Raw genomic sequence first — 24,848 nt, 5'->3', positions numbered from 1 at the left:
CCATTTTACACTGAGGAAAATTTAAAAAAAGGATACTTATGTCCTTATGCTACATCCAAAGAAAGTGTTGAAAAAGAAGTTTCAAAACAATAAAAGATGTTCCGATTTTAAAATGCCACCCTATTTACATTGAACGTGCAAAATATTCAGTAAAACAGACAGTTTGCAGGGGGAATTAGCAGAAGAGAAATACATTTTCAAATAATTTTTAATAAGATCAAAGCTGAACAAAGAGGAGTGGAGAAGTAAAAAAGACAATTACTATCTTCAATATGAAATATTTTATTAAATGTTTTAAGGCATCTCACAGAGATCTTTTTTTAGGCATAAGTAATACAACAGTATTAAAGCAACCTAAACAACATCTGTCAATAATCAATAATATGAAATTTAAATAATAACCATCAAAATGTAATGACTATTTTTTCTTTAAGATCTGGGTTACAAAAACATTAGCAAAAGAATACAACCAAAATTACATAAATAAACCCTTTAACTTTGCAGCACAGTTCTAGTTAATAATCAACAATTCCAATAATTTATTGTATAAATTAAGTCAATCAGAAGTTCATTTCAGATTAATCTCTAAATCAGTAACAATTGCATGCAAGTGATATCACTGCTGCTGTTATTATCATTGTTGTAAACAATAGCTAACAATAACATGTTTCCCCAAAACTGCACTTTTATCTGAGATTTCACTAATACATTATTTTTAATACCAAAAAATAAATAAAAGTGTTACTTAAGCATAGCATTAAAATAATACTAATTTAAAAAATGTTCCAGTTCCCTGAACACTAAAATTCTGGGCATCTAGTGCATAAATTCAATTGTAACTAGCTTATGAAAAATTTACATCCAAAACCAGATGCATTATATAACTGCATTTTACAATAAAGAATGAATTGTCTAGACTAAGCCATTTTAATTATCTAAATCAAGGTCATCAATTACAAGACTTGGGCTTCCTCTACACATTTAATTTTGTTTAAACTGCAACATAAATAGGATGAGGCACAGACAAGTGAGGTATATCTAACAGATGAGTGATGGATACGGATATGGATATTTCGATTTGAGAACCATTCATTTCTTTTCAGAAGTTTGTTATACTGGCAATGATTTTATCTCTCCTTTATTGAAACCCAATTATAAGTAGAAAATGACTACAATTGTTAAACTGTAAGTTATTTGAAATTTAATTAGTAAACATGATGAGATTTTAATGGATTTTCCCATTTTTCTTATAATTGGCATGAGGGCAGTTAATACCAATTAGTGTGCATCTTTCCTTTTTCCTACTAATTACATAATATTGACAAGTGAGGGTTTTGTAGGTTTATACATTATTGCTAAACATTTTATACATTTTAACCTAATGTGTTCTTGCAATGTGGGATCAATGAACCTTAATAAGCTTTAACTGGAAAATAAAAGTAATTGAATTCATTTTGAGATGTGTTGTTTCCCATGTTTCTGCCAAACATATATTTATATATGGTGAATATTTTCTAAGACATGTTTCGTAATTTCTACTCCTCTGTTCTTGAGGAGTAGAAATTACGAAATATTTCTAAATTCTCCCAATAACCATAACTCTGGATCTACAATAATAGCTTTCTCACATCATATCATATATGACACCTGGGTAACTGTAAAGTTACTTCATGCATTCCAATGCAAGTTGTAAATCCTTATGTAAATCCTAAATGTAACATGTCAGTAGAATTAATTGTGCATATACATATGACATGCAGAACAGTCTCATAATCCACAGATTTGGCCAACAGGGGGAGTGCTGCTTAGATTAGTGGAAATGTTCCCCCTGGATGTAACATTTACGAAGTCTTCATATGTTTCAATTATTTACCATGGTCTCATAGCACTTGTTTTTTTCTTTTTCATAGTCAGCAATGAAGTGATGCTGGTTATAAAAAATAAATAAATACAAATCTCTATTCAGACTCACTTAATCTTACACCAATGTTATGATCAGGGATATAAATAATATATATAAATAATGGGATGCATGAGGCAATGCTTCAATGTCAGTGCTATCCATCAATAATATTAAATTAACATTCAGATTAAAACCAAACTAAAAATATTATGGATACTGCTACAGTGATCCACTAAGAGTAACTTTCATAATCATATAAAGGCCAGAAACTGTCCTTGTTGCATAATTAGACGTTCTAGAAGTTTCAACTGTTTGTTACAGATAAAGGACTCAAATACCAATTTAGTGCATTGGTTCTTTTAAGGCATTTTAACAATGTTAACAATGTTTCTGTCCATGTTTCTTATGAAGAAAAAAGTTAAAAAAGCAGTTACATATCATAGGTATGCTGTGTTAACCAGGACCATTTGAAGACAACCTGCACTCTGGGTATGAGAGATCTTGCTGTAGAAGGCATTTCATTTTCATTCTGTACTATAATATAAACCTTGAAGCTAACGAAAATATAACTGTGCAAAAAGCTGACAGTTTGCTGACATCAGATATAAAAGCATTGGAAAGTCCTTTTGAATTCAGGCCTGAAAAATAAAAACAAAAACAAATGATGTATAGTTAAAACATGTTATATTAACATATCTATATACAAAACATCTTGTTGTCCTATGGATAAAGGCAAACAATTAAATGATGTGTGGCTTTGATAAGTAGCTTTAAGTAGTTATATACACAGCACAGAATACAGACTGAAGTTAAATAGCTGTTCCATGTAGTAACTAATTATGCGTAATGCAGACCATTATTAAGAACAAATCATGCAGTTAATTTCTACTCCTCGATGATATATATCCCAGTGCAGCAATGTGCACATTTAATTAATCTTTTAATATCCCTTGAAACTATATTTATTTTTGTTAAGTGACGTTTTAAAGGAAATGGTCAATCTCTTACTTTGCATCTTTGGGATCCTGATTGGCCCACTGCTAATGCCATCTCCGCCATCACTGAATGTTTTTATCTCTATGAGGTAGTCCTCCCCCGATGGCAGCTGTAGCTCCACTGATGTTTTATTAGTCTCAACAACGTTTGTCCTGCTGTGCCAGTTCTGACGATACACAACCTGGTTGATAAAAAACATTTTGACAGGTTACTGAGTTTTACATGTTCTTTTAGCATTGTTTCTAATCCGAGCTTTATGTAAAGATTAAAGCAGTACAGATCCCAAATCTTCTATTTCTTAGAAATCAATGTCATGTGAAGTATTCTATTTCCATATTTAGGTGATTTATTTTTCTGCTGAAACTCCCTTGTGAATTGTGTCTTTAATAGGAAATGCTTTTAAATCTTAAATTGCACTTGCTTTATCAAATTTGACCTACACAATGATTGACTTACTATGTCGGGGTGCTAAGTCATTTATAAAGCTTTTTTCCATATGGTTCTTTACACTGACTGCATATGCTCAGATCTCAGCAATAATAAGTATTTGATACATATAATGCCCAGTATGAAAGGATTTAATCTGATACTATTTTGTTGTAATGATATTCACAACAGCAGTACCTATTTCTAAGGAAAATATGGATTTTAAGAGGACAACAATGCCATTATAAACCATAAATCTAAATTGCACTATATCTAAAAATTATACTAGTATAATCAGACTATTCCCTATTTACCTATGCTTTTAACAGGAATAAACTAAACAACTAAAACAAAGTGGAAGTATCAGACCTTTTCATATTATAATTTTTGAGTACACAAAGAATACAACTGATATTTTATGATAGAATTAAAGATTCTATATTTAACGGTTTCACAACTCTTTTTTCCCCAAAGTAGGAAGGTCTTGTAAACTTGTAGTCTTCCATTTTTATAGAGGTAAAATCTACACATAGTACAGTTTATTACATTTTACTGCAGGGGCTTAATAGAAAATTACATGGATTGCAAATTATTGTTAGAGGTGATTCAACACCCCCTGTGGTTTTGAGAATGCACTGGTTTTAAAATCTGGAGATCACCAGGTAGGGAACAGCATCTAAAAGACACAGCTGGCTTTCTCCTTCAGACACAGAGATCTAAAGGACTTTCTCTTCGATTATGGGAAAATATTAATCATGAATGAGGTTGTATAGTTTTTAATCTTCCTTTCACCACTGTTTTTAACAGTGGTTTTCAAACCAGTCTTGGAGTACCCCTGCCCTGCTGTTTTTTGTTGTGAGGTCTTAATTACTTAATTTAACTGTATATAGCTTTGTTAGTTCAATTAAGGATTCAATTAAGCAATTAAGACCTCGGTTGGAACAAAAAACAGCAGGGCAGGGGTTACACCAGGACAGGTTTGAAAACCACTGGTTTAGAGGAGTGACTTGCTATGTTTAATTTGTGAAGGTGTAAAGGGAATTTTATTTAGTCACACACTCTTGTGAGAGTATGTTGTCATGAGGCCCATTGTGTAATGAACGACTATTTTTAAAACACATATTATTGTCATATCAGATTGTGACATTTAATTTCTAGGGTCTGCATCTTCACAGAAAAGTGTCACTAATACTGCAACATATTTTCGTAAACAGTTTTCATAAACTTGATGCAGTTTCTGTACACTGTGGCACTCAACCTTTAATATACTTTATAACTCGCATTTCCTCAAGTTTATGTTCCCCACTATTGCCACTCTTACTCTTACTAATTGCCTTAATTGTAACCTTGTCTCTACTATTTTGTTATTACTCCTGCTTTGACCCAACTGCATGTAGCATAACAGAATCATGAGCAGTATTTTGCACTTCTTTGTTAATTTACATAAGTTTTGATGTTTTGATGTTTGATGTTATAGTATTATATATATTTTTGCTATTGTAACATGTACAGGTCAGGGCCACCACTTGGATTTTAACCAATTTTTTCTTTTTTTTTTGACAAACATTACATGAAGTATCCAAAACCAAAAAAGTTACACGTTACCAGCACATTTGTTTCATTTTCTGGACAGAACAGAACTTTCAATAATTGGAAGACATTTTATTCACAGCATACTTTAATATATCACTGATTGGATAACTCACCTTGTATCCAATCACCTCTGACTCATTTTCCATTGCCTTCACATGCTCCCAATTCAAAAAGATCTTTGAATTTGTCAAGTTCCATTCAATATTCCCAGGCGGTTGACTCGGTGCTAAAAATATAAATCACACAGATACATGCTTTAATAAATAAAATCAATACTTTCAATCTACACCTCAATTACCTTTTTTTTAATCTCTCCTTTATCTCTAATGTCTACACAGTCATTTGAAGGAGTATTATTTTCCACTGTGCAGCAATGGTAAAGCATGGAATTTCAAATTCATCATTTAATTTGATCATTGTGTAATTACAATTTCTATGATTTTCATGTTTTTTTCTCTGAGAATATCACATACATCTTTTATGCACTGACAGACAATTTTTCAATATCTAAGCTTTGAGCTCTTTGGATTTTCACATTGGTTTCACGTATTTATTCATTATTTCATTATTAGTCGATGTGGACAAACATTGTATAAAGGAAAAAATAAATTAGTTTGAAAAGTTATTTACTTATTTCATATCATTCTCAAATAATGAATCAGGATAAATGTTACCCACGCTGCGATTTTGGCTATATATATATATTATAGTATATTCATAGTTTATTCCACACCCCCTTAAATGGTTTATACATTGCAATACATTGTAAATAATAAAAATAACTTCTAATAAATGTGAAACCTGTTAAGAATGGCATATAATTGCTGACTCTTTATTCTTTTATGTAGACTTTAATTACATGCTCAATCTAATAACTGCAATTAGCTTACAAACAGATTCCCCATAGCGCAGTATAACACGGATTTATCTAAGCAGTGACTGTTTCTTAACTTAAGTACTCTACTTTGTTTAGGGCCCATATAATTGGTATAGGATAATTATCCAACCACACATCCTAAAGTCTTATAGGTCTAAAAAAGAAACACAATTAGCTCCTCTAAAGTATCTTTACAGCCTATCAAATACATGTTCGCTAGGAATGAGTTTCACTAATTGCCTTTGGTTGTGAAGAATGTACTCTCCTACCTATATTTTACTTTAATACTTCACTCATTACTTTGTGCTCCCGGCATACTTACGTGGCTTTTTGGTGGTAACATTTACTGGGGCGCTGGAAGGTCCTGTTCCAGCACTGTTATGTGCCTTGACTGCAATTAAATACATTGTGCTTCCCTTTAGCCCCGTAATGTTTGAAGATGTATCTGTTACTCTGATCTTCTCTGCTTCTTTTTCCGTTTCGCCATCTTCCCAGTATAGTATCTGATTTATAAATGAAGACGACAATGGCAGCGTTGTTACATAACTGTATTTTACTAAATTTATTTTTCTAGTGTGCAATTTCTAGTGATTTAATTGATAGGTGCACCATCTTATGTAATGACTGTGATTTAAGACACCTGTCAAGTAGGCTTGCAAATACAGAGTTGCACAAATGAACCTGGTACACACCAGAAGCATGGAAAAATGCCTCAAGGTTTATCAGAGAAGAATGACTTCAACTCGGTGATGTTTTTGTAGGTAATTCAATGATGATTTTCAGACAGTTCACACATGATTTATAAGGCAGCGATTTTGTCACAGAGGTCATGGTCTTCTGAGGAAACATGAATTTCTATTAAGTAATATGTGAAGTCCTGCAAGCTGCTGTAATTCAGTGTTCTGACATGTTTTCTTATTTATTTTTATATGTCATTACTAGATGTAATATTTGAAAGTTGTTTATGTACGTATGATAAATATGTGAAGAGAATGCAATCATTATTTTGTAGGTTTCAGTTTGCATTCAGTGTAATTAATGCTGCATTAGAGGGATTGAATGTGCCACTCATAAACACAGACTGTGGGCTGTGAAGTCTACAATGTGACAAAGCTCTGTACAGTTTATATTAAAACAGATTTTTTTTTTTTGTCTCCAACACCATCGTTTCGCCATCATCAGACAACAATGTTGCATTTAAACTGGCATCCTACCTCATAACCCAAAATTCTTCCATTGCTAGCTTTCCAGGGGACAGGTTCCCAGTAGACTTCAATTTCCGAAGCCGATAAGCTTCTTGCAAATATTCTAGATGGTGCCATATTTGGTTCTGAATAGATAAAAAAAATTAAGATAAAACAAAAATTGTATTATTATAATAAAGAATGTGGTGTGCAAACAGTTTGGTCAGTACATATGTTTTTTGTTGTTTTTGTTTGTTTTACTGTTTTGAACACCTCATGGATTATTTCACATTACTGCTATAACCTACACATCTTCTACACATTGGACAATCATGGGCTCTCACTTTTGCCAAGCATCTGATCCAAAGAAAAATGCTACTGAGTCCATTTCAAATATTCCTCAACTAACATCCCAGGGGACTTCAGTGATGGTTTTACATACATTAACCTTTGCCCAGTTAACCCAAGCCATAAAACAAACAACACTCTGGTGTCTAAAATCAAATCTCCTTCCCCAACCCAACATGGTATGCCTCACATTAAAACAATATAGCAACTGTACAAAGGGATTGTTGCAAATACAAACGTTTGTTTGTGCCAATCCTTACTGTATACCGAATCCTACCTTCCTCTGCCGAATAGACTTTGGTTACATGGCTGAATGGGCCTTCGCCAATGTTATTGTAGACCCCAACTTTGACTTCAAATGGAGAAAGTGGTGGAATACTGTCATTTTTAAACACATATCTTGAGGCATCTGCTAAAGCCACCACTGTCTGCATCCATGTTGTTGTGCCCATGGGTCGAAAAGCAACCACATATCCAAATCCTTCGCCATTCTGTAGCTCTTCTGGAACAGGCTGTGAGCAAAAGAGAACAAATAAACAAAGGATTGCATATTAAATTTTTGAAACTAATTCCAGATATCTTTCACAATGGAATACACAATGTAATATGTATTTAATATAAAAAGGATAATAATTTAATGTAATTGCTGTCCTAAAATTGATATCTATCATTAAGCTTCTGACAGTATATTATTCACAAAGATCTTATTAAGATACTATCAAAATCTCATCCTACACTAAGATCTCTAGGGGAAGAGACTAATGTTACATGTGATTTACCATTTCTAAGGGCCTTTTTTAAGTGTTTTGTTCTTTTCTAAATTTGCATCTTTCTGGAAATACATTCTCCAAAAGACCTTGGGAAAAACAAAACAAAAACAAAAAAACAAAACCTTGGACATACAAAGTACACAATTAGAATTTTATGCACATCATATATTGGGCATTCCAACACTCTTTAATATTCAGTATATATCAGGGATAGTACAGTTTAGTGAGCAGCTTTTCTTTAATTAAACTGTTCAAGTCATGTCAATATAGAAAAACCTTACAGAGTTATGACAAATATCCATTAATGTCTGGAAATTTCTCTTTAAGTTAACTCATACATATATTCTGTCTGAAACTAAAGACAATAAAAATCATATATTTTCTTCTGAGACTTTAAAGTACATATTTATTTCAAATAACAGACTTCATGTTACCTCCCATACAATGACAAGTTCAGATCGGCTTCCTCCACCACCGCTAACATTGGCTGGAGCAACTTCAGGAACTAAATAGCAGAAAAAATAATCAGGTCATGTGATCAAAACTAAGTGTAAGAAATACATACAATATTTCAATGTCCTACCAGGTTTAGCACGTTATGACGGTATGAACGACGGTGTGGTAACAGGCTCATTCTATACACTATTCGCCCTGTTATACATGTATAGTGTGGAGAGGTCACCATATATTTACAATCTTTTGTTGTTGTTTGTTTGTTGTTCAAATCCCAAGGTCCTTTCATTTTACCCATTCCAAATATAATAAATTGATATTTATTGGTGCAAGATGGTTAAGGAGATATATATACACATACAGACAGGTGCCAAATTATAGGAAAAAGCTGAATAAATGAGTGGAGGAGCATAATTAATGCAGATGCCTCCAAAGAGGTGTACTGCATGATACAATTAAGCAATTAACATCCTATCATGCTCTGTGGCATGTATATAAATGCTGAGCAGGCCCAGATGACCTTGATTTTGGATCAAGGGGTCATTATTGGGGCATGAATGGCAGGAGCTTCAGTCACAAAGATTGCTGAACTGGCTAGTGTTTAATAGGAACAGTGACTAAAGTTACATCTGCATTTAGATCTATGGGAAAGACATCAGTAAATAGGGTTGGAAATTGTGGTCGAAAGCGCACATTCGATGACCGTTGATGCTCGTGCTCATTTCTATCCTGATGGGAGTGGTCTCTTCCAGGATGACAATGCCTCCATCCACAGGGCACGAGGAGTCACTGAATGGTCTGATGTATGAAAAAGATGTTAATCATATGCTATGGCCTTCACAGTCACCAGATCTCAACCCAATTGAACACCTATGGGAGATTTTGGACCGACGTGTTAGACAGCGCTCTCCACCACCATCATCAAAACACCAAATGAGGGAATATCTTTTGGAAGAATTGTGTTCCATCCCTCCATTAGAGTTCAGAAACTCGTAGAATCTGTGCCAAGAGCATTGAAGCTGTTGGTGGCCTTTTCCTTTAATTTGTCATGCGTCTGTGTATATACACTACCGTTCAAAAGTTTGGGGTCACTTAGATATGTCCTTGTTTTCGAAAGAAAAGCAAATTTTTGTCCATTAAAATAACATCAATTTGATCAGAAATACAGTGTTGACATTTTTAATGTTGTAAATGACTAATGTAGCTGGAAACAGGCCCATTATCAGCAACCATCAGTCCTGTGTTCCAATGGCATGTTGTGTTTGCTAATCCAAGCTGATCATTTTAAAAGGCTAATTGATCATTAAAAAATCCTTTTGCAATTATGTTAGCACAGCTGAAAACTGTTGTGCTGATTAAAGAAGCAATAATACAGGCCTTCCTTAGACTAGTTGCGTATCTGGAGCATCAGCAAATGTGGGTTTGATTTTACAGGCTCAAAATGGCCAGAAACAAAGAACATCCTTCTGAAACTCATCAGTCTATTGTTGTTCTGAGAAATTAAGGCTATTCCATGCGAGAAATTGCCAAGAAACTGAAGATCTTGTACAACGCTGTGTACTACTCCCTTCACAGAACAGCACAAACTGGTTCCAACCAGAATAGATGGTGGTGGTAAAGTGGGAGACTTGTACAGGGTAAAAGGGATCTTGAAGAAGGAAGGCTATCACTCCATTTTGCAATGCCATGCCATACCCTGTGGACAGTGCTTGATTGGAGCCAATTTTCTGCTACAACAGGACAATGACACAAAGCACAGCTCCAAACTATGCAAGAACTATTTAGGGAAGAAGCATCAGCTGGTATTCTGTCTATAATGGAGTGGCCAGCACAGTCACCAGATCTCAACCCTATTGAACTGTTGTGGGAGCAGCTTGACCATATGGTACGTAAGAAGTGCCCAACAAGCCAATCCAACTTGTGGGAGGTGCTTCAGGAAGCATGGGATGAAATCTCTTCATATTACCTCAACAAATTGACAACTAGAATGCCAAAGGTCTGCAAGGCTGCAATTGCTGCAAATGGAGGATTCTTTGACAAAAGCAAAGTTTGAAGGACACAATTATTATTTCAATTAAAAATCATTATGTCTAACCTTGTCAATGAGTATATCTCCGATTCATTTTGCTATATTTCCTATTCAAACTCATTTCATGTATTTTTTCATGGAAAACAAGGACATTCCTAAGTGACCCCAAACTTTTTAACAGTAGTGTATATATAAATGGCAATATGATACAATAATACCAAACATAACAAGGGCATTGTTGGATTGTAATCATAGCAAATACAAATACAAATAAACATTTCCTAGCTACTGATGAAAACACAGTAAATAGGAATGTTAAACATCTTTAAAATTTCTAAAATTAAAATTATGTTCTTCAACATAATCTAGGTTTTATATTATGTATGACTATCTTAAATTGTAATTTTGGAAGATCTTCCAATAAACATTTGTTTTTAGGAAAGGGAATTTTCAATTAAATTTAGTTATAATGAAAAATCCTACCTGCTGCTTTTGTTCGGAACTGCTTTGAAGGGGCGCTCGGCTCTCCAATCCCAACACTGTTGCCTGCTACCACCCGGAATTCATAATCCACCCAAGGGTTTAAATTTATTACTCTTGCTCTCAACATCTTCCCAGGTATAGATTCAGGAACTAAGATTAGAGTGAGATTTAATTTAAAATATGAATCATTTATAAACATGTAATTTTTGGGGGGGCCATATTAGCTTTTTACTCAAAATTGTATTGTTGCTCCAAATCCATGCAGTATACCACAGATTTATATTAATGTATTGAGAGAGAACACTATTTCAGAATTTCCCTCTTCATTTTGAATTTACCATGTTTAGTAAACATTGCACATATTTAAAAAAAATACATTTTTAAGTTAAGTTATACAAATAATTATACTTTCAGCATACCATATAACATTTCACTGATACACCATTTTGGAAGCAACCTTGCAACATTTATTTTGTATTGTATTTTTAATTCCCATTTTGTTTACCCCAATAAGATTGTTTGTTTAATTAGAGGCTAGACAAACCCACACATATTTATTTTTCCAATACACAATTAAATTGACATTTATTTAAGGAATAGGTTGTTATAATTACCTGTTTTAACTGCCTGCCATCCTATTGAAAAGGGTGTCCTTGCTTGTATTGTGTAGGTGTTAACAGGGCTGCGATTATCAGTACCTGGTCCCCAGGAAAGCTGTGCGGTTGTGTCAGTAATGTCTTCGACAATCAGATTCTCTGGAGGACCTGGGGGTCCTGATAGAACACATACAGGTTTCAGGCAGGTACAAGGTCATGTCACTGTCATTAGACTTATATTGTAAGAATAATTGGGTTAGGTGTATTAAACACATTGGAAACAAATAATTAAGTCAAGAAAGGCTATTAAATATTCAGGGCTTGATATTATTTAAATTGTGCTGAAGGAAAAAAAGGGTGGTTGTATAATGTTTTCACAAGGGATAAAAACCTTTCGCAAGATTCACAGATGCTTATGAATCAATAACATGCAAAGTTATTGTGATTGATAGAGCTTTTGATGAACGGCCAATTTCATAACTGTGCCAAAGTCAACCGACAGAAAATACAAGAACAGTCCCTTTTCACAACGTAGCCAAAGGTTTTTAAAAGCATACCTCTTACAATCAGATCTGCTGCTGCTGACACACTATCTACAACTGTGTGGACCATGCAGACATATTTTCCTGCATGTTTGAGTTGAATATTTCTGATCATTAAGTCACCAGCAGCACCCTGTGATAACAGGAAGAAAGAAAAGATACTGTGAACACTTACAGAGATATGCACTATACTTCAAAGCTTACTCAAAAGATATATATCACTCTCCTGATTTAAATAAACTCACTGTTGCTACTAGTTTAATAAGGGTGTTGAAAGATAGATTTCCAACTTTACAATGTTACAAAACAACTGATGTTCCTATTATTCTATGACATTCCGAAACTCACTGCAGGCCAGCAGTACTGATTAGTACTGAAGACTAATTTGCTGCTGATGGTTGGAATTGTAATCTGATATCCTTTTTATTCACAGTTGAATGGTTTTCAGAATTTTAAAAGGTCCTTTGTGATCTACAAACTGGGAAAGGCAGTTCCATGCAGATGGTTCCAGCAGGCCATTGTAATTCAGCAGACCAATAAATAAATCCCATAATTGAACAGTTCTCGTTTTGAATATATACCTACAAAGGAGCTTACCATCTACATCAAGCTAAAACTGAAATTAATTATGTTTTATATTTTCTGGTAATACAGGAATATGTATTGTGCTCACTGTTATCCATCATTTTGCTTTATTTACAAACATACAGTATTTCTGATTATTTTTGCATTATTGTAATGTACTGGGTTCTCCTAGCCCCATGTGATTAATACAGCATATTTATAACGATAAACAAATAAGGCATTAAGTTATTTTCTATTGTATGAAAAATCAAGATTTTCGAATTTTAACGTCATTAGCATTTTGCAAAGAGATTTCAGATTTGAACCATCTATCAAGACAGAAGCAATAAACTATATGCAGAATCAAAATTAATTCTGTACACAAGTAAAAATTATGTAAATTCAGTTGACCTGACTCTTGTGGTATACTGCTTTTAGTTCAGATACTCACTCCTCCAATTTTTTCAAAATGATCTTGTCTGTTGAAATCTATCAGCTTCCCATTGAAAAACCACTTGAAAGTGGGATCTAATGAAGAATCTTTGGACACCTCACAAGGAAGGACTATGCTTTCCCCTACTGTGGCATCCATGCTCAATGGTGGGACTGTGATCTTTGTAGGTTCTATTAAGAAACAGATAACATTATTCAAACACATTTAATAACTATATATATATATATATATATATATATATATATATACATTTAAAGGGGATTTGAAAATGTATCAATGTATAATATATTATATTATATGGTATAAATTAACAAATTAATATATCACAGGTGACAAGCATTAATTTAAGAAATAGGCAGAGGGTTCTGCAGCGTTTTGGAATAATGGAATAATAAAGTAATTGTCCTTATAAAATACCACCAGGAACAAACAAGAATTCCACTGCCTCTGTTGGGGCTTATAAATCAAACTTACTTCAGTAAATATTCATTCAGATTATCAATCAAACTGTTCATTAATGGACACAGCTGTTGATTATGGAATAAGCTGAAGACATGCACAAAGGGTATAGGTTCACTGAAACTGTTTTTTTTTTTAATGCACAAATCAAACAACTGTCCTTCTTCTCAACAAAATCTTACCAAAATGTGAGTGAACAATTCTATGAATCATTTTCAATAGTAGGGGTGTTGGAAACTTAAGTGTCCCAGTGTCCGTGTTGCAACAGACGTCCAATCTAAATATTTTATGAAGCGTAGCGGTGTTGGGGTGGACTGACATTTAAATAAGGTGTTTTTTTTTAACCTTATTACCCACAAAACAAAAAGCACACACACAAACTCAGCTAAGACTTGAAAGAGTGCAGTTCTTAATATTCTTCAGTATCAGAAAATAAACCCATTTGGGTTTGCAGTGAACAGGCAGTGGGATAAGACACCAAGACCAAATCCCATTTCAAGGAATGCACTTTTTTATAATGGAAAACATTCTGTTTAACTACCTGTAATGGCTGCAAGGCACACATTCAAAAGAAATAAAAGTCAAACACAGTGTTTCTTCTGTGATGCATTCATATTTGTGAGTTAATCAGTTAATGGAGCTCACATATAACATTCAAAAAGAGCATTATAGTCAGTGTGTTATATTATGAAAATAAATGGTTTCCAACAGTAATATCAGCTGTTCAATCTGCATAATTCTAAAATAGTAAATTGCTAAAAAAGCATTAAAAAATAATAAGCATATAATGTATGACTTCAGAATGGTAGAGCATGCACTTTCTTCAGTAGGTGCCAAAAGATTTTCCTGGACAATGTTGCACGGCCAATAACTCATAGCTGACAAAGCTTAGGATGAGTTATGTTACTGTCAGACTAGCAGGAACATAAAACAACTATATATTTCATTATCAATTTCATGCTTGGGTTATTAATTTTTTTTTTCTTCCTCTAAACCACTTACTGAAAAGGTTCAAAATCATACCTTTCACCACCAAACTTCCTGTGCTGCTGGAGGATCCAAATGGGTTTCGGGCAACGCAAGTATATCTTCCGCCATCAGATTTAGTAATATTGGTGATTCTGAGACTTCCATCCTCTAAGATAGCCATCCTGGGTGAGATAAATACATTATAACCAACATAAATCACAAATATGAATCAAATGCATTCATGTATGTAATCAAATAGTCAAAATCAAAAAGATATAATTTCAAAGGATACTTTTGAACCACTTTTTTGCATATATACTCTTGAAAGACACAATTAGATAACGGTTCATTTTATTATTTCCTGATGGTATAAGATGCTACCTGCTACAATGTCCCACACAATTAAAAATATTTTCCTTTGAAGCAGAACCACACATTGGATACCATACATTTGTGTTAGGATATATAAACAGGGGTAAAGAAATATGCAAAAATTCCTCCTATTCTGAATCTTATTGACCACATTCCTCTTACAAAATTATTGACCTTTTTATCATTAAATACCAGCCAATAGTACATTTGGTTATTTTAAATATAATAGCTTGAGTAATTATCTTGGTTAGTTTTTTATTTAGTTTTGGGGAGTGGAAGCTTAAAGGATTAAATTTGTATATATAAATATAATGCACTGTGGGATATTAAGGTCAAATAGGGAATAGAGATGTGCATTGAGAGGAGATACAATTCCAATTGAAATGAATCTTTAACTCCAGCCTTATCGCCATGCAACATGTGTGCGATGGTATCAAAAACATTAAAAGCAATTTTCAAATGGTAATGAAACAAGGTATGAATATAGAGCAGTATCAACTACGGGGTGCAGTTTCCAGTGAGAAATAATCACGGATTTCTGAGATTTTAAAAAGAAGAATTAATGTTTTATATTTTTGCCATAACCCTTGAATAATGGAACAAAGAGAGAAAAAAAATGATATGCTCTTCACACATCTATCTGGTCTTTTCCAGATAATTACAATACGTTTAGGGCACTCCCTTTCTTTTGAAAGTGCACAATTATCAGTTTTAAGTAGATCCTGAATATGATTATCTGTTTTTTGTAACAATTAAGGTTGTTCAAGAGAGACATATAGTAAACAATTCAGTAGCCATATATAGAGTGTATATGTGATATTTCACCTCCCCAAGATATATATCACCATGGACACACATTATATAGTCATTTTAAATTACTATATATAGTACTATATTGAACTATAAATAGTAATCTGACGAGTTCCTCAATCTTCTGACAATAGTGTACTACCAGCACGGTTGTAATGTTATGGTGAGGGCCACTACATGTAGCAACGCAATAATGCCCCAAAGCTGGGAGTCTAACACAGTAGTTCATGAACAAAAGACCTTAATCCCATTGATAACCTATGTGATGAACTGGAATGTAGTATCAGGAGCAGACTGCAGAGACCAACTTATTTACAGCACCAGGAATTGCACTGTATTAGGAATGACACAGTATTGCTCTGGCCATATATCAAAAAGGATCACAGAAGTCATTAAGACCAGGAACCAGCCTACTAGGCAGTGAGCATTTGTCTACATTTTAGAAACAGAAAAAATACAGCTTTGAGACTGAGTGCAAGCTTTGAAAACTGCCTGTACGTGAAATATCACCCACCATCTGAACAAGAATTAAAAAGGTGACTTGCATTAATTAGAAGGAAGAATAGAAAGCTGACATCTGAACCGAAACATTCTGAATGGATGGGGGGTTATAGTTTTTTTTTAATTTGGTCTATAATTTTAGTATTAGTATGTAATATTCAAGGTCAAAGAAGTTCCACTAACCTGCTTTTTTCAATTGGTTTGGTAACCCTAAATGTACATTTAACAGTAATTAATTTACTGTAGGAAGTAGTTTATACTAAGATTTTTAGGTCTGATATTTTAGGTCTGATTCCACATCTTACAATTGGTGTATTGAAAAAAGTCAAAGATCAGGACAGGGATATTTTTCTATCCTGTTGTTTGAAACAGGCAGCATTATAATAATACATTCAAGGCATGAGTTGAAATCACATTGAAAATGTAACTGAGGGATAAATAATGAATACATCTTTCTCTAGAAGAATTTCAATGGAATTTGATGGAAAAGGGAGTATCACAGGAGTATATAACTAGGATAACAGAATGCCCAAATACTTTTCCAATAGAAAAACTGCAATGAAGTTTAATAATTGTGAACCTAGCCATATGGTATTTTACTAGTATTCTCTAGCATTACAATAGTCTGTCACTGCAAATGCAATGGCATACACGAAAACTCAGCAGTTGAGCACCTGGCCATTAAAAACATTGCCTGCCATGATTTGATCCAAACAATTTATGGAAAGGCGCCAGGCAGCAGACATCCTGAGGAAATAGCGGTGGTCTTGATAGTGGTGGTGTGTTGTGTGAAGAAAATCATTTTAAAAATATGTTTCTTGGAACAGTAATTTCCAGGATATTGAAGGACTCTTTCAAAACAGTAGCAGTATCATGAATATTAAAACTGTACAGGTATCTCAGTGAACTTTACCAGATGGCAGTGTGATTGAACCAGATGGATAAATCAGTATGAGGTCAAATGATCTAACAAGAGAGGGACACCACTATCGAAACCTATAACATTCCTTACACCTTCATCATCATTGACTATTGGGAGTACAATCTGCCAATCCTGAAACGTGATAAAAGGGTCCACAATTTCTGTGATTTAATAATGAATGTATTGATGGTAAAAAACATTTAGCTACAAAGGAGACACTAGCAGTTTTTTTGTATTTTGGTCTCAGATTTGATGCCCTATGTGTTGTTTTCATTCCTTATTTGACTATCATTCATGATTATTTGTATCTCTGATTACTTGATTTTTCATCAGTATAACAAAACTGTAGACAAACATGTTAAAAAGGGAGCCAATTAATGTATATTGCATTGACATTCTTGACATTCTTGAATGCCAATGCAATACATCTTGACATTCTGAAGCTGCACATTGGGCCTGTGATTTATTTGTGAAGTATTTGTTTCTTTAAAAGGCTCATTTTACACAAACACCAAACAGCCATCAAATCAATTAAACACAGTTGTACAGTACAGCACTTTTAATATGTACACATATGAAACTTAAAGACCCAGCATCTGGAATATATTTGATATATACAGTACTGTGCAAAAGTTTTAGGCAGGTGCTTTTGAATGCTTTCAAAAATAGACATGTTAATAGATTACATTTATCAATTAACTAAATGCAAAGTGAGTGAACAGAAGAAAAAGCTATATCAAATCAATATTTGGTGTGACCACCCATTGCCTTCAAAACAGCATCAATTCTTCTTGGTACACTTGCACACAGTTTTTGAAGGAACTCGGCAGGTAGGTTGGCCCAAACATCTTGGAGAACTAACCACAGTTCTTCTGTGGTTTTAGGCCATGTAATCCCAGACAGACTCGATGATGTTGAGATCAGGGCTCTGTGGGGGCCATACCATCACTTCCAGGACTCCTCTTTATACTGAAGATAGTTCTTAATGACTGTTGCTGTATGTTTGGGGGTCGTTGTCATGCTGCAGAATACATTTTGGGCCAATCAGATGCCTCCCTGATGGTATTGTATGATGAATAAGTATCCGCCTGTACTTCTCAGCACTGAGGAGACCATAAATTCTGACCAAATCCCCAACTCCATTTGCAGAAATGCAGCCCCAAACTTGCAAGGAACCTCCTACATGCTTCACTGTTGCCTGCAGACACTCATTTGTGTACTGCTCTCCAGCCCTTCGGTGAACAAACTGCCTTCTGCTACAGCCAAATATTTCAAATTTTGACTCATCAGTCCAGAGCACCTGCTGCCATTTTTCTGCACCCCAGTTCCTGTGTTTTCGTGCATAGTTGAGTTGCTTGGCCTTGTTGCCATGTCGGAGGTATGGCTTTTTGGCTGCAAGTCTTCCATGAAGGCCACTTCTGACCAGACTTCTCCAGACAATATATGGGTTTACCAGGGTCCCACTGTTTTTGCCAATTCTGAGCTGATGGCACTGCTGGACATCTTCTGATTGCGAAGGGAAGTAAGCATGATGTGTCTTTCATCTTCTGCAGTAAGTTTCCTTGGCCGACCACTGCGTCTATGGTCCTCAACGTTGCCCGTTTCTTTGTGCTTCTTCAAAAGAGCTTGGACAGCATATTACTGGAAACCCCTGACTGCCTTGAAGTTTCTGCCTGGGAGAGACCTTACTGATGCAGTATAACTACCTTGTGTCTTGTTGCTGTGCACAGTCTTGCCATGGTGTATGATTTTTGACTTCAGCAACCCCACCTTGTTAGCTGAGTTTGTCTGTTCCTCACCCAGTTTTATTCCTCCTACACAGCTGTTTCTGTTTCAGTTAATGATTGTGTTTCAACCTACATACTGAATTGATGATCATTAGCACCTGTTTGGTATAATTGTTTAATCATACACCTGACTATATGCCTACAAAATACCTGACTTTATGCAAGTGTACCTAGAAGAACTGTTGCTCTTTTGAAGGCAAAGGATGGTCACAACAAATATGGATTTGATTTAGATTTATTTTCTTCTGTTCACTCACTTTGCATTTAGTTAATTGATAAATATAATCTATTAACATGTCTATTATTTAAAGCATTCTTACTTCAGAGCATTTTTTCACAGTACTGTATGTCCTACAATCTTGTATAGGTTATTGCACAATTAAATCCAAAGTATGAGTTATAACATGTTTATTAACAGTGCTCTTCAGGAAACATACCTCTTACTTTCTTGAACAAATTCAGTGCCCTTCTTCCAAGAGAATGAAGCTCTTGGTGATGCTTTTGGTCGGCATTCAATTATGACTTCACCTCCCTTTTGAATCAGTGTGGTTTTCCTCACTGGGTTTTTGGAAAAATCTGGTGGTAAAGCTGAGACACAACGAACATGTCTAGGCAGCAAAGCATCTGAATAAACAGCACTTTAATAAATACAACATTATTCCCAATTTATCTTGGTTAAAAAGCTTCAGAGTAAATTAAACTTTATTAATTTAACTTAATTTAACAAGTAATTTAATGTGGCTGAGATCAATACATTAACTGCCTTCTATTCAAGTACATTGTGTAAAGAGTCCATGCTTAGCAAAGGGAACATTACAAAATTAACATAAAATGAGAACATATGTTAACTAATTTTTTTCAAATGATTGCACATATATATTTATATAAACATCAATCGAGAGAGAGAGAGACAGAGAGAGAGAGTTTTTTTTAACAATTTCTGCTTACCAACAACCTTGAGTTCAGCACTGGCGTAAATAGTTCCATGTTTATTTTCTGCCAAACACTGATACATCCCAGAATCCATTAAACTGAGGTTTGTAATGGTTAGTTTTCCGTTTTCTACTTGAATTCGGTCCTGGAAGTGTTAGAATAAAAATAACAATTATCTGATTATAATGCTTATTACTTCTCTTTGGAAAGCCCTATTGATATTTGTGTTTATAGTGTTTTTAGTATTATACCTTAAAGAGACCGTCATTGACCCTTGTAAAATTCTATAAACCTAATTTAATCTCTCTCAGATGTTTGCTTGACCTTTGTTGATAGCACACAGTCATGATTTAATATTGATTTCCCTAGCTGTCTAATTCTCCTAAGTGCACTGTTGATAGGCAGGTAAAACCTTAGCTTCATTAAGCACTATATCATTAAGTCTACAAGAAAATGCAAAAATATTTATATTGTTGTGAATAAATGTTTTATAAATACAGTTTATAACTTATTATTAGCCTGGGAAAGGCTGTTGTCCTTAAATCTCTAGCAATGTTTCAAACCCCTAAATGAAATTAAAAACACTATCCTATAGATTTGCCTCCACTCATTTAAAATTATTCATAGTATTATTATTATCATTAGCAACAACAACAATGTTGTACAATTTGTAACATTTTTTTTTTTTATACAGATGGATGACAAATTAAAGGAAAACCCAACATAAAGTGTCTCAGTACAGGTATTGGGCCACCACGACCCGCCGAACAGCTTCAATGTGCCTTGGCACAGATTCTACGAGTTTCTGAAATCTACTGGAGGGATGGAACACCATTCTTCCAAAAGATATTCCCTCATTTGGTGTTTTGATGATGGTGGTGGAGAGCGCTGTCAAACACGTCAGTCCAAAATCTCCCATAGGTGTTCAATTGGGTTGAGATCTGGTGACAGCAAAGGCCATAGCATATGATTCACATAATTTTCATCCTGGAAGAGACCACTCCCATCAGGATAGAAATGTGTCACCATAGGATAAAGGTGATCATTCAGAATAACTTTGTAATGATTTGCAGTGACCCTTCCCTCTAAGGGGACAAGTGGACCCAAACCATGCCAGGAAAATGCCCCCCACAGCATAACAGAGCCTCCGGACCCCCTCACTGTAGGGGTTAAGCAGGCCTGTACTGTTCTCTTGGTGTCGCCACACATGCACTCACCCACTTGTCGAGAATATGGTGAAGGATGACTCATCTGACCATATCACTTTTTTCCACATCTCTGTAGACCAGTGCCTATGTTTTTTGCACCACTGAACTCTCAGATGTGCATTTGTCTTTGTAATGAGGGGTTTATGCGCTGCAGCCCTACTATAATATTCCCCTCTGTGTAGTTCTCAACAGACTATTCTTGCTGACACAGTCCGATCACATCCTGCATTGACATTCTCAGTCAACTGGGAAAAAGTTGCTCTTCTGTTTTTCTTTACATATCGCAGTAAAGCACGAGCATCATGGGTCATCGAAGGTGTGCTTTCGACCACAATTTCCAACTCTATTTACTGATGTCTTTCCCATAGATCTAAATGCAGATGTAACTTTAGTCACTGTTCCTATTGAAACACTAGCCAGTCGACAAGTCTTTATGACTAAAGCTCCTGCCATTCGTGCCCCAATAATGACCCCTCTTTCAAAGTCACTTAGATCCTTTCCTCTTGCCATCTTGATCCAAAATCGAGGTCGACTGGACCTGCTCAGCATTTATATACATGCCACAGAGCATGATAGGATGTTAATTGCTTAATTGTATCATGCAGTACACCTCTTTGGAGGCATCTGCATTCGTTATGTTCCTCCACTCATTTATTCAGGTTTTTCCTTTAAGTTGTCATCTGTCTGTATGTAATTAATAATTTGCAATTTAGTGTATTATTACAATATGTTATACTGCAGGAAAGTGTGGAGAATTTAACATGATTTTTGCAATTAAAACCTCAAAATATTTTTACAAAAGACTAATTCTCTTGAAAGTCCCATATTTTTACTCACAGAAACATTGCATGCATGTAGTAGTTACCATGTTACATGTCACATTTCCCAGGTCAATTGCTTTCCTGGTCAACACCAATATGTCATGGCTAGGAGAAACTCTCACCTCCAATACCAAGAGCTCCCCATTCTTCAACCACTTGTATGTAGGCCTTGGCTTTCCACTTGCTTTGCATTCCCAGAAAAGAGTGTCTTCAATGGACATATAGGCATCTTTCAATGTCTGAATCCAATGCAAATATTCAACATCTACAGATAAAAACAGTAAAACAAGGTACCAACATCATTAATCAAAAAAGGCTATACAGATACCAAAATTGTAAACTTTTCACTTAAACTTTGGACTATTATTAAACTTTAAAGAATATGACTTTTTGAAAGATTACTATGTTCAGATTAATGCAATATATTATACAACCAATGCTGTACAACAGCAACAGGCATTCCACTTGAGGTATTATCTACTGATTGTTTGCTTAACTTCAAGTGCTCTACTGTAAAAGTAAAAAAAAAAAAAAAAAAAAAAAAGAAAATGTCCAATGTGCATTTTCAAATCATTAGCTGTGAAAGGCAATAAAGCAACATAAACTTTCTACTAATGAAGTTGTGTTTTGTTATTTTCAAGAAATGCTGTCCAGCTAATTTCTATATATTTTAACTGTTTAACGTCTGAGTACTATTTGTTACAAAACATGAAGATCAAATATTTCAGTGCAATGGCAAGAATGGAAAAAGTACTAAGAGGTAGACAAGCGGAAATCCTTTCATCACCGAAAACATTATTTGTTTCATCTTCAAATTGTTTTTATTTATTACTCTTATCGTATCACTGGCAAATGGCTACATTTGAATATTTATCAACAAAGCAAAAGCTTAGCATCTTCAAAACTCACAAAAGCACAAAACATAAAGGTTAATTGGTACAAATTAATTCCAGATAATCTTGCCTTCTTAATACCCTTTCACAGTATTAGAAAAATAATAGTTATTAAACTCAGACTATATAATTAATAGGACAGCTATTTTAATTAGACTTGCTTCAATGAACTCTGACAATAATTAGATAACTTCATTCAGAACAATGGTGCCATTAGGTATATTGTGTTATATGACAAATTTAATTAGAGTACCAGCTCTTGATTCCCCTATAACAAATTAAAATGTGACAGTTAACGAAAAAACAAACAAACAAAAGCATGAAAAATAGGTTATATAAGTTATATGTATTTAGCCAAAATATAAACGTTTAATGTCATATGTCCTGTACTTTCATACAGCTGTTACAGTCCTATTCAAAAGTTCTCATAGTCCTTCAACTTCCTGCTCCAGTGTCCAGTATAATGCATGGAATTGTCAAGGTTACCACAGAATAAATAGCATGTGAAATGCACACATTCTCAATAATGTTCCAAACATAAACATACAAGAAAAGTTTCATTTCAAAGGATCAAAAGAAACATAGAATGAAGGTATACATTGAATGAACATACCATAAAAGATCAACCTTCCCTTTGCAACATTTCTTCCTCTTGAGTTCTCAGCAATACATTCATATAAACCTGCATCTTCTGGTCGGAAATATGGGATTTCAAGCACTCCGTTGGAGCTGTTTATTTTGACCTTGCCAGGGAAAGGATTACCATCTGCTCTTCTCCATGTTATGACAGGAACCGGGCTAGATGTATAAAACGAAAATGTTAATTTAAGATGCATGTGTTTGTATATCTTCAGCACAATTTTCAAAAGGCAACAAATACAAATTTTGTTTAAAAATATATATAGATATATATTTTAATTTATGGAGCATGACCTTCTTATAGACTTGTTTATTTCTTGAAAATAAAACAATACGAAGGAAGCAATTTAAATTTCCATTTTGCTCAGCTAAACTACTTGGACAACTTGGACTTTTCAATACTTAGAAACAAAAAACAAAATTGAGATTAGCTGAATGACAGTTCTTATCTTGGTTGTCTATTTTTTTCCTGCTAAAGCCATTTCTTAGACTAGTGTGTACATTATTATCCACATGGATGTTCTGCGCTTATGTCCCAATTACACAATTTCAGACTTACTTTCCCAAGGCGAAGCATTCCAGCTTTACTGATGATCCTTTTGCAACAGATACTGTGTCTGAGAATTGAACTTCTATTTTTGGCTCATATTCTCCCATCACAGCTGTTAACATACAAAACCAAGAAGAGAAAAAAACAGTTCTAGGTGAGAATACTGACAAAGATTTATTAATACTGGCAAGGATTTTTTTGGGGAAAAACTGAGCATTCTTTATTGAAATATTCACACTTACTGTTTGGCTTGCATGGAAAACATCTGACACTATAGAAAAGATATTGCAGAACATTTTACTTTATTTTAAGATTGTCTGCAAGTATTTTGAAAAAGAAACAACATCTTAAAATGGTGCCTCAGCTGGAATACATTATATTGAAGGCTTACTCAGTTATGTTACATGCCTATTAGTTGTAATAATACATAAATATACATGTATAGTGATTGACACAGTGGGAAAAAAAAAAAAAGTTAAGGATTAATACAATTTTAACTTTATATATATGTTCACACAAGTGAAGTAAGGAGTTGGATGAAATGAAGAATAATGTTCCGTGTCAATCCAAGGGCAAGCTACAGTAAGGGTGGATACAATGTCAACATTTGACTCACTGATTCACCAATTTGCAGCATCCCTCTGCTGGGATCAGTGAGTTCTATACTCACCATGCTTATTAACCCTTTTACGGTTCCTGAGCAAACGTTGATATGGCCTTACTGCTTGTTGTCAGCTTGGTTTAAGTAAGCTAATGCCGTTCTGTG

The 24,848-nt window shown here is 34.4% G+C and overlaps 1 protein-coding gene across 1 annotated transcript in view; it reads right to left on the bottom strand.

Moving 5' to 3' along the window:
* Positions 1-304: 304 nt before the first annotated feature.
* The window catches only part of cntn6 (contactin 6), a 106,797-nt gene continuing 82,253 nt past the window's right edge, over positions 305-24,848 (bottom strand). Inside the window, exons 7-23 of the mRNA XM_066698078.1 lie at positions 24,092-24,194; positions 23,507-23,691; positions 22,123-22,265; positions 19,987-20,116; positions 19,476-19,626; positions 14,701-14,828; positions 13,216-13,388; positions 12,216-12,333; positions 11,677-11,835; positions 11,063-11,212; positions 8,532-8,602; positions 7,605-7,839; positions 7,010-7,125; positions 6,118-6,298; positions 5,032-5,144; positions 2,912-3,080; positions 305-2,541 (exon numbers count right to left, since the gene is read on the bottom strand). Of these exons, the coding sequence (XP_066554175.1) occupies positions 2,438-2,541; positions 2,912-3,080; positions 5,032-5,144; positions 6,118-6,298; positions 7,010-7,125; positions 7,605-7,839; positions 8,532-8,602; positions 11,063-11,212; positions 11,677-11,835; positions 12,216-12,333; positions 13,216-13,388; positions 14,701-14,828; positions 19,476-19,626; positions 19,987-20,116; positions 22,123-22,265; positions 23,507-23,691; positions 24,092-24,194 (2,429 nt within the window). The 3' untranslated portion in view covers positions 305-2,437. The remainder of the gene's footprint in view (positions 2,542-2,911; positions 3,081-5,031; positions 5,145-6,117; positions 6,299-7,009; positions 7,126-7,604; positions 7,840-8,531; positions 8,603-11,062; positions 11,213-11,676; positions 11,836-12,215; positions 12,334-13,215; positions 13,389-14,700; positions 14,829-19,475; positions 19,627-19,986; positions 20,117-22,122; positions 22,266-23,506; positions 23,692-24,091; positions 24,195-24,848) is intronic.

Source organism: Amia ocellicauda, chromosome 3 (assembly GCF_036373705.1).
Source record: "Amia ocellicauda isolate fAmiCal2 chromosome 3, fAmiCal2.hap1, whole genome shotgun sequence".
NCBI classification, from domain to species: domain Eukaryota; kingdom Metazoa; phylum Chordata; class Actinopteri; order Amiiformes; family Amiidae; genus Amia; species Amia ocellicauda.
This window is presented reverse-complemented; position numbering and strand designations above follow the sequence as displayed.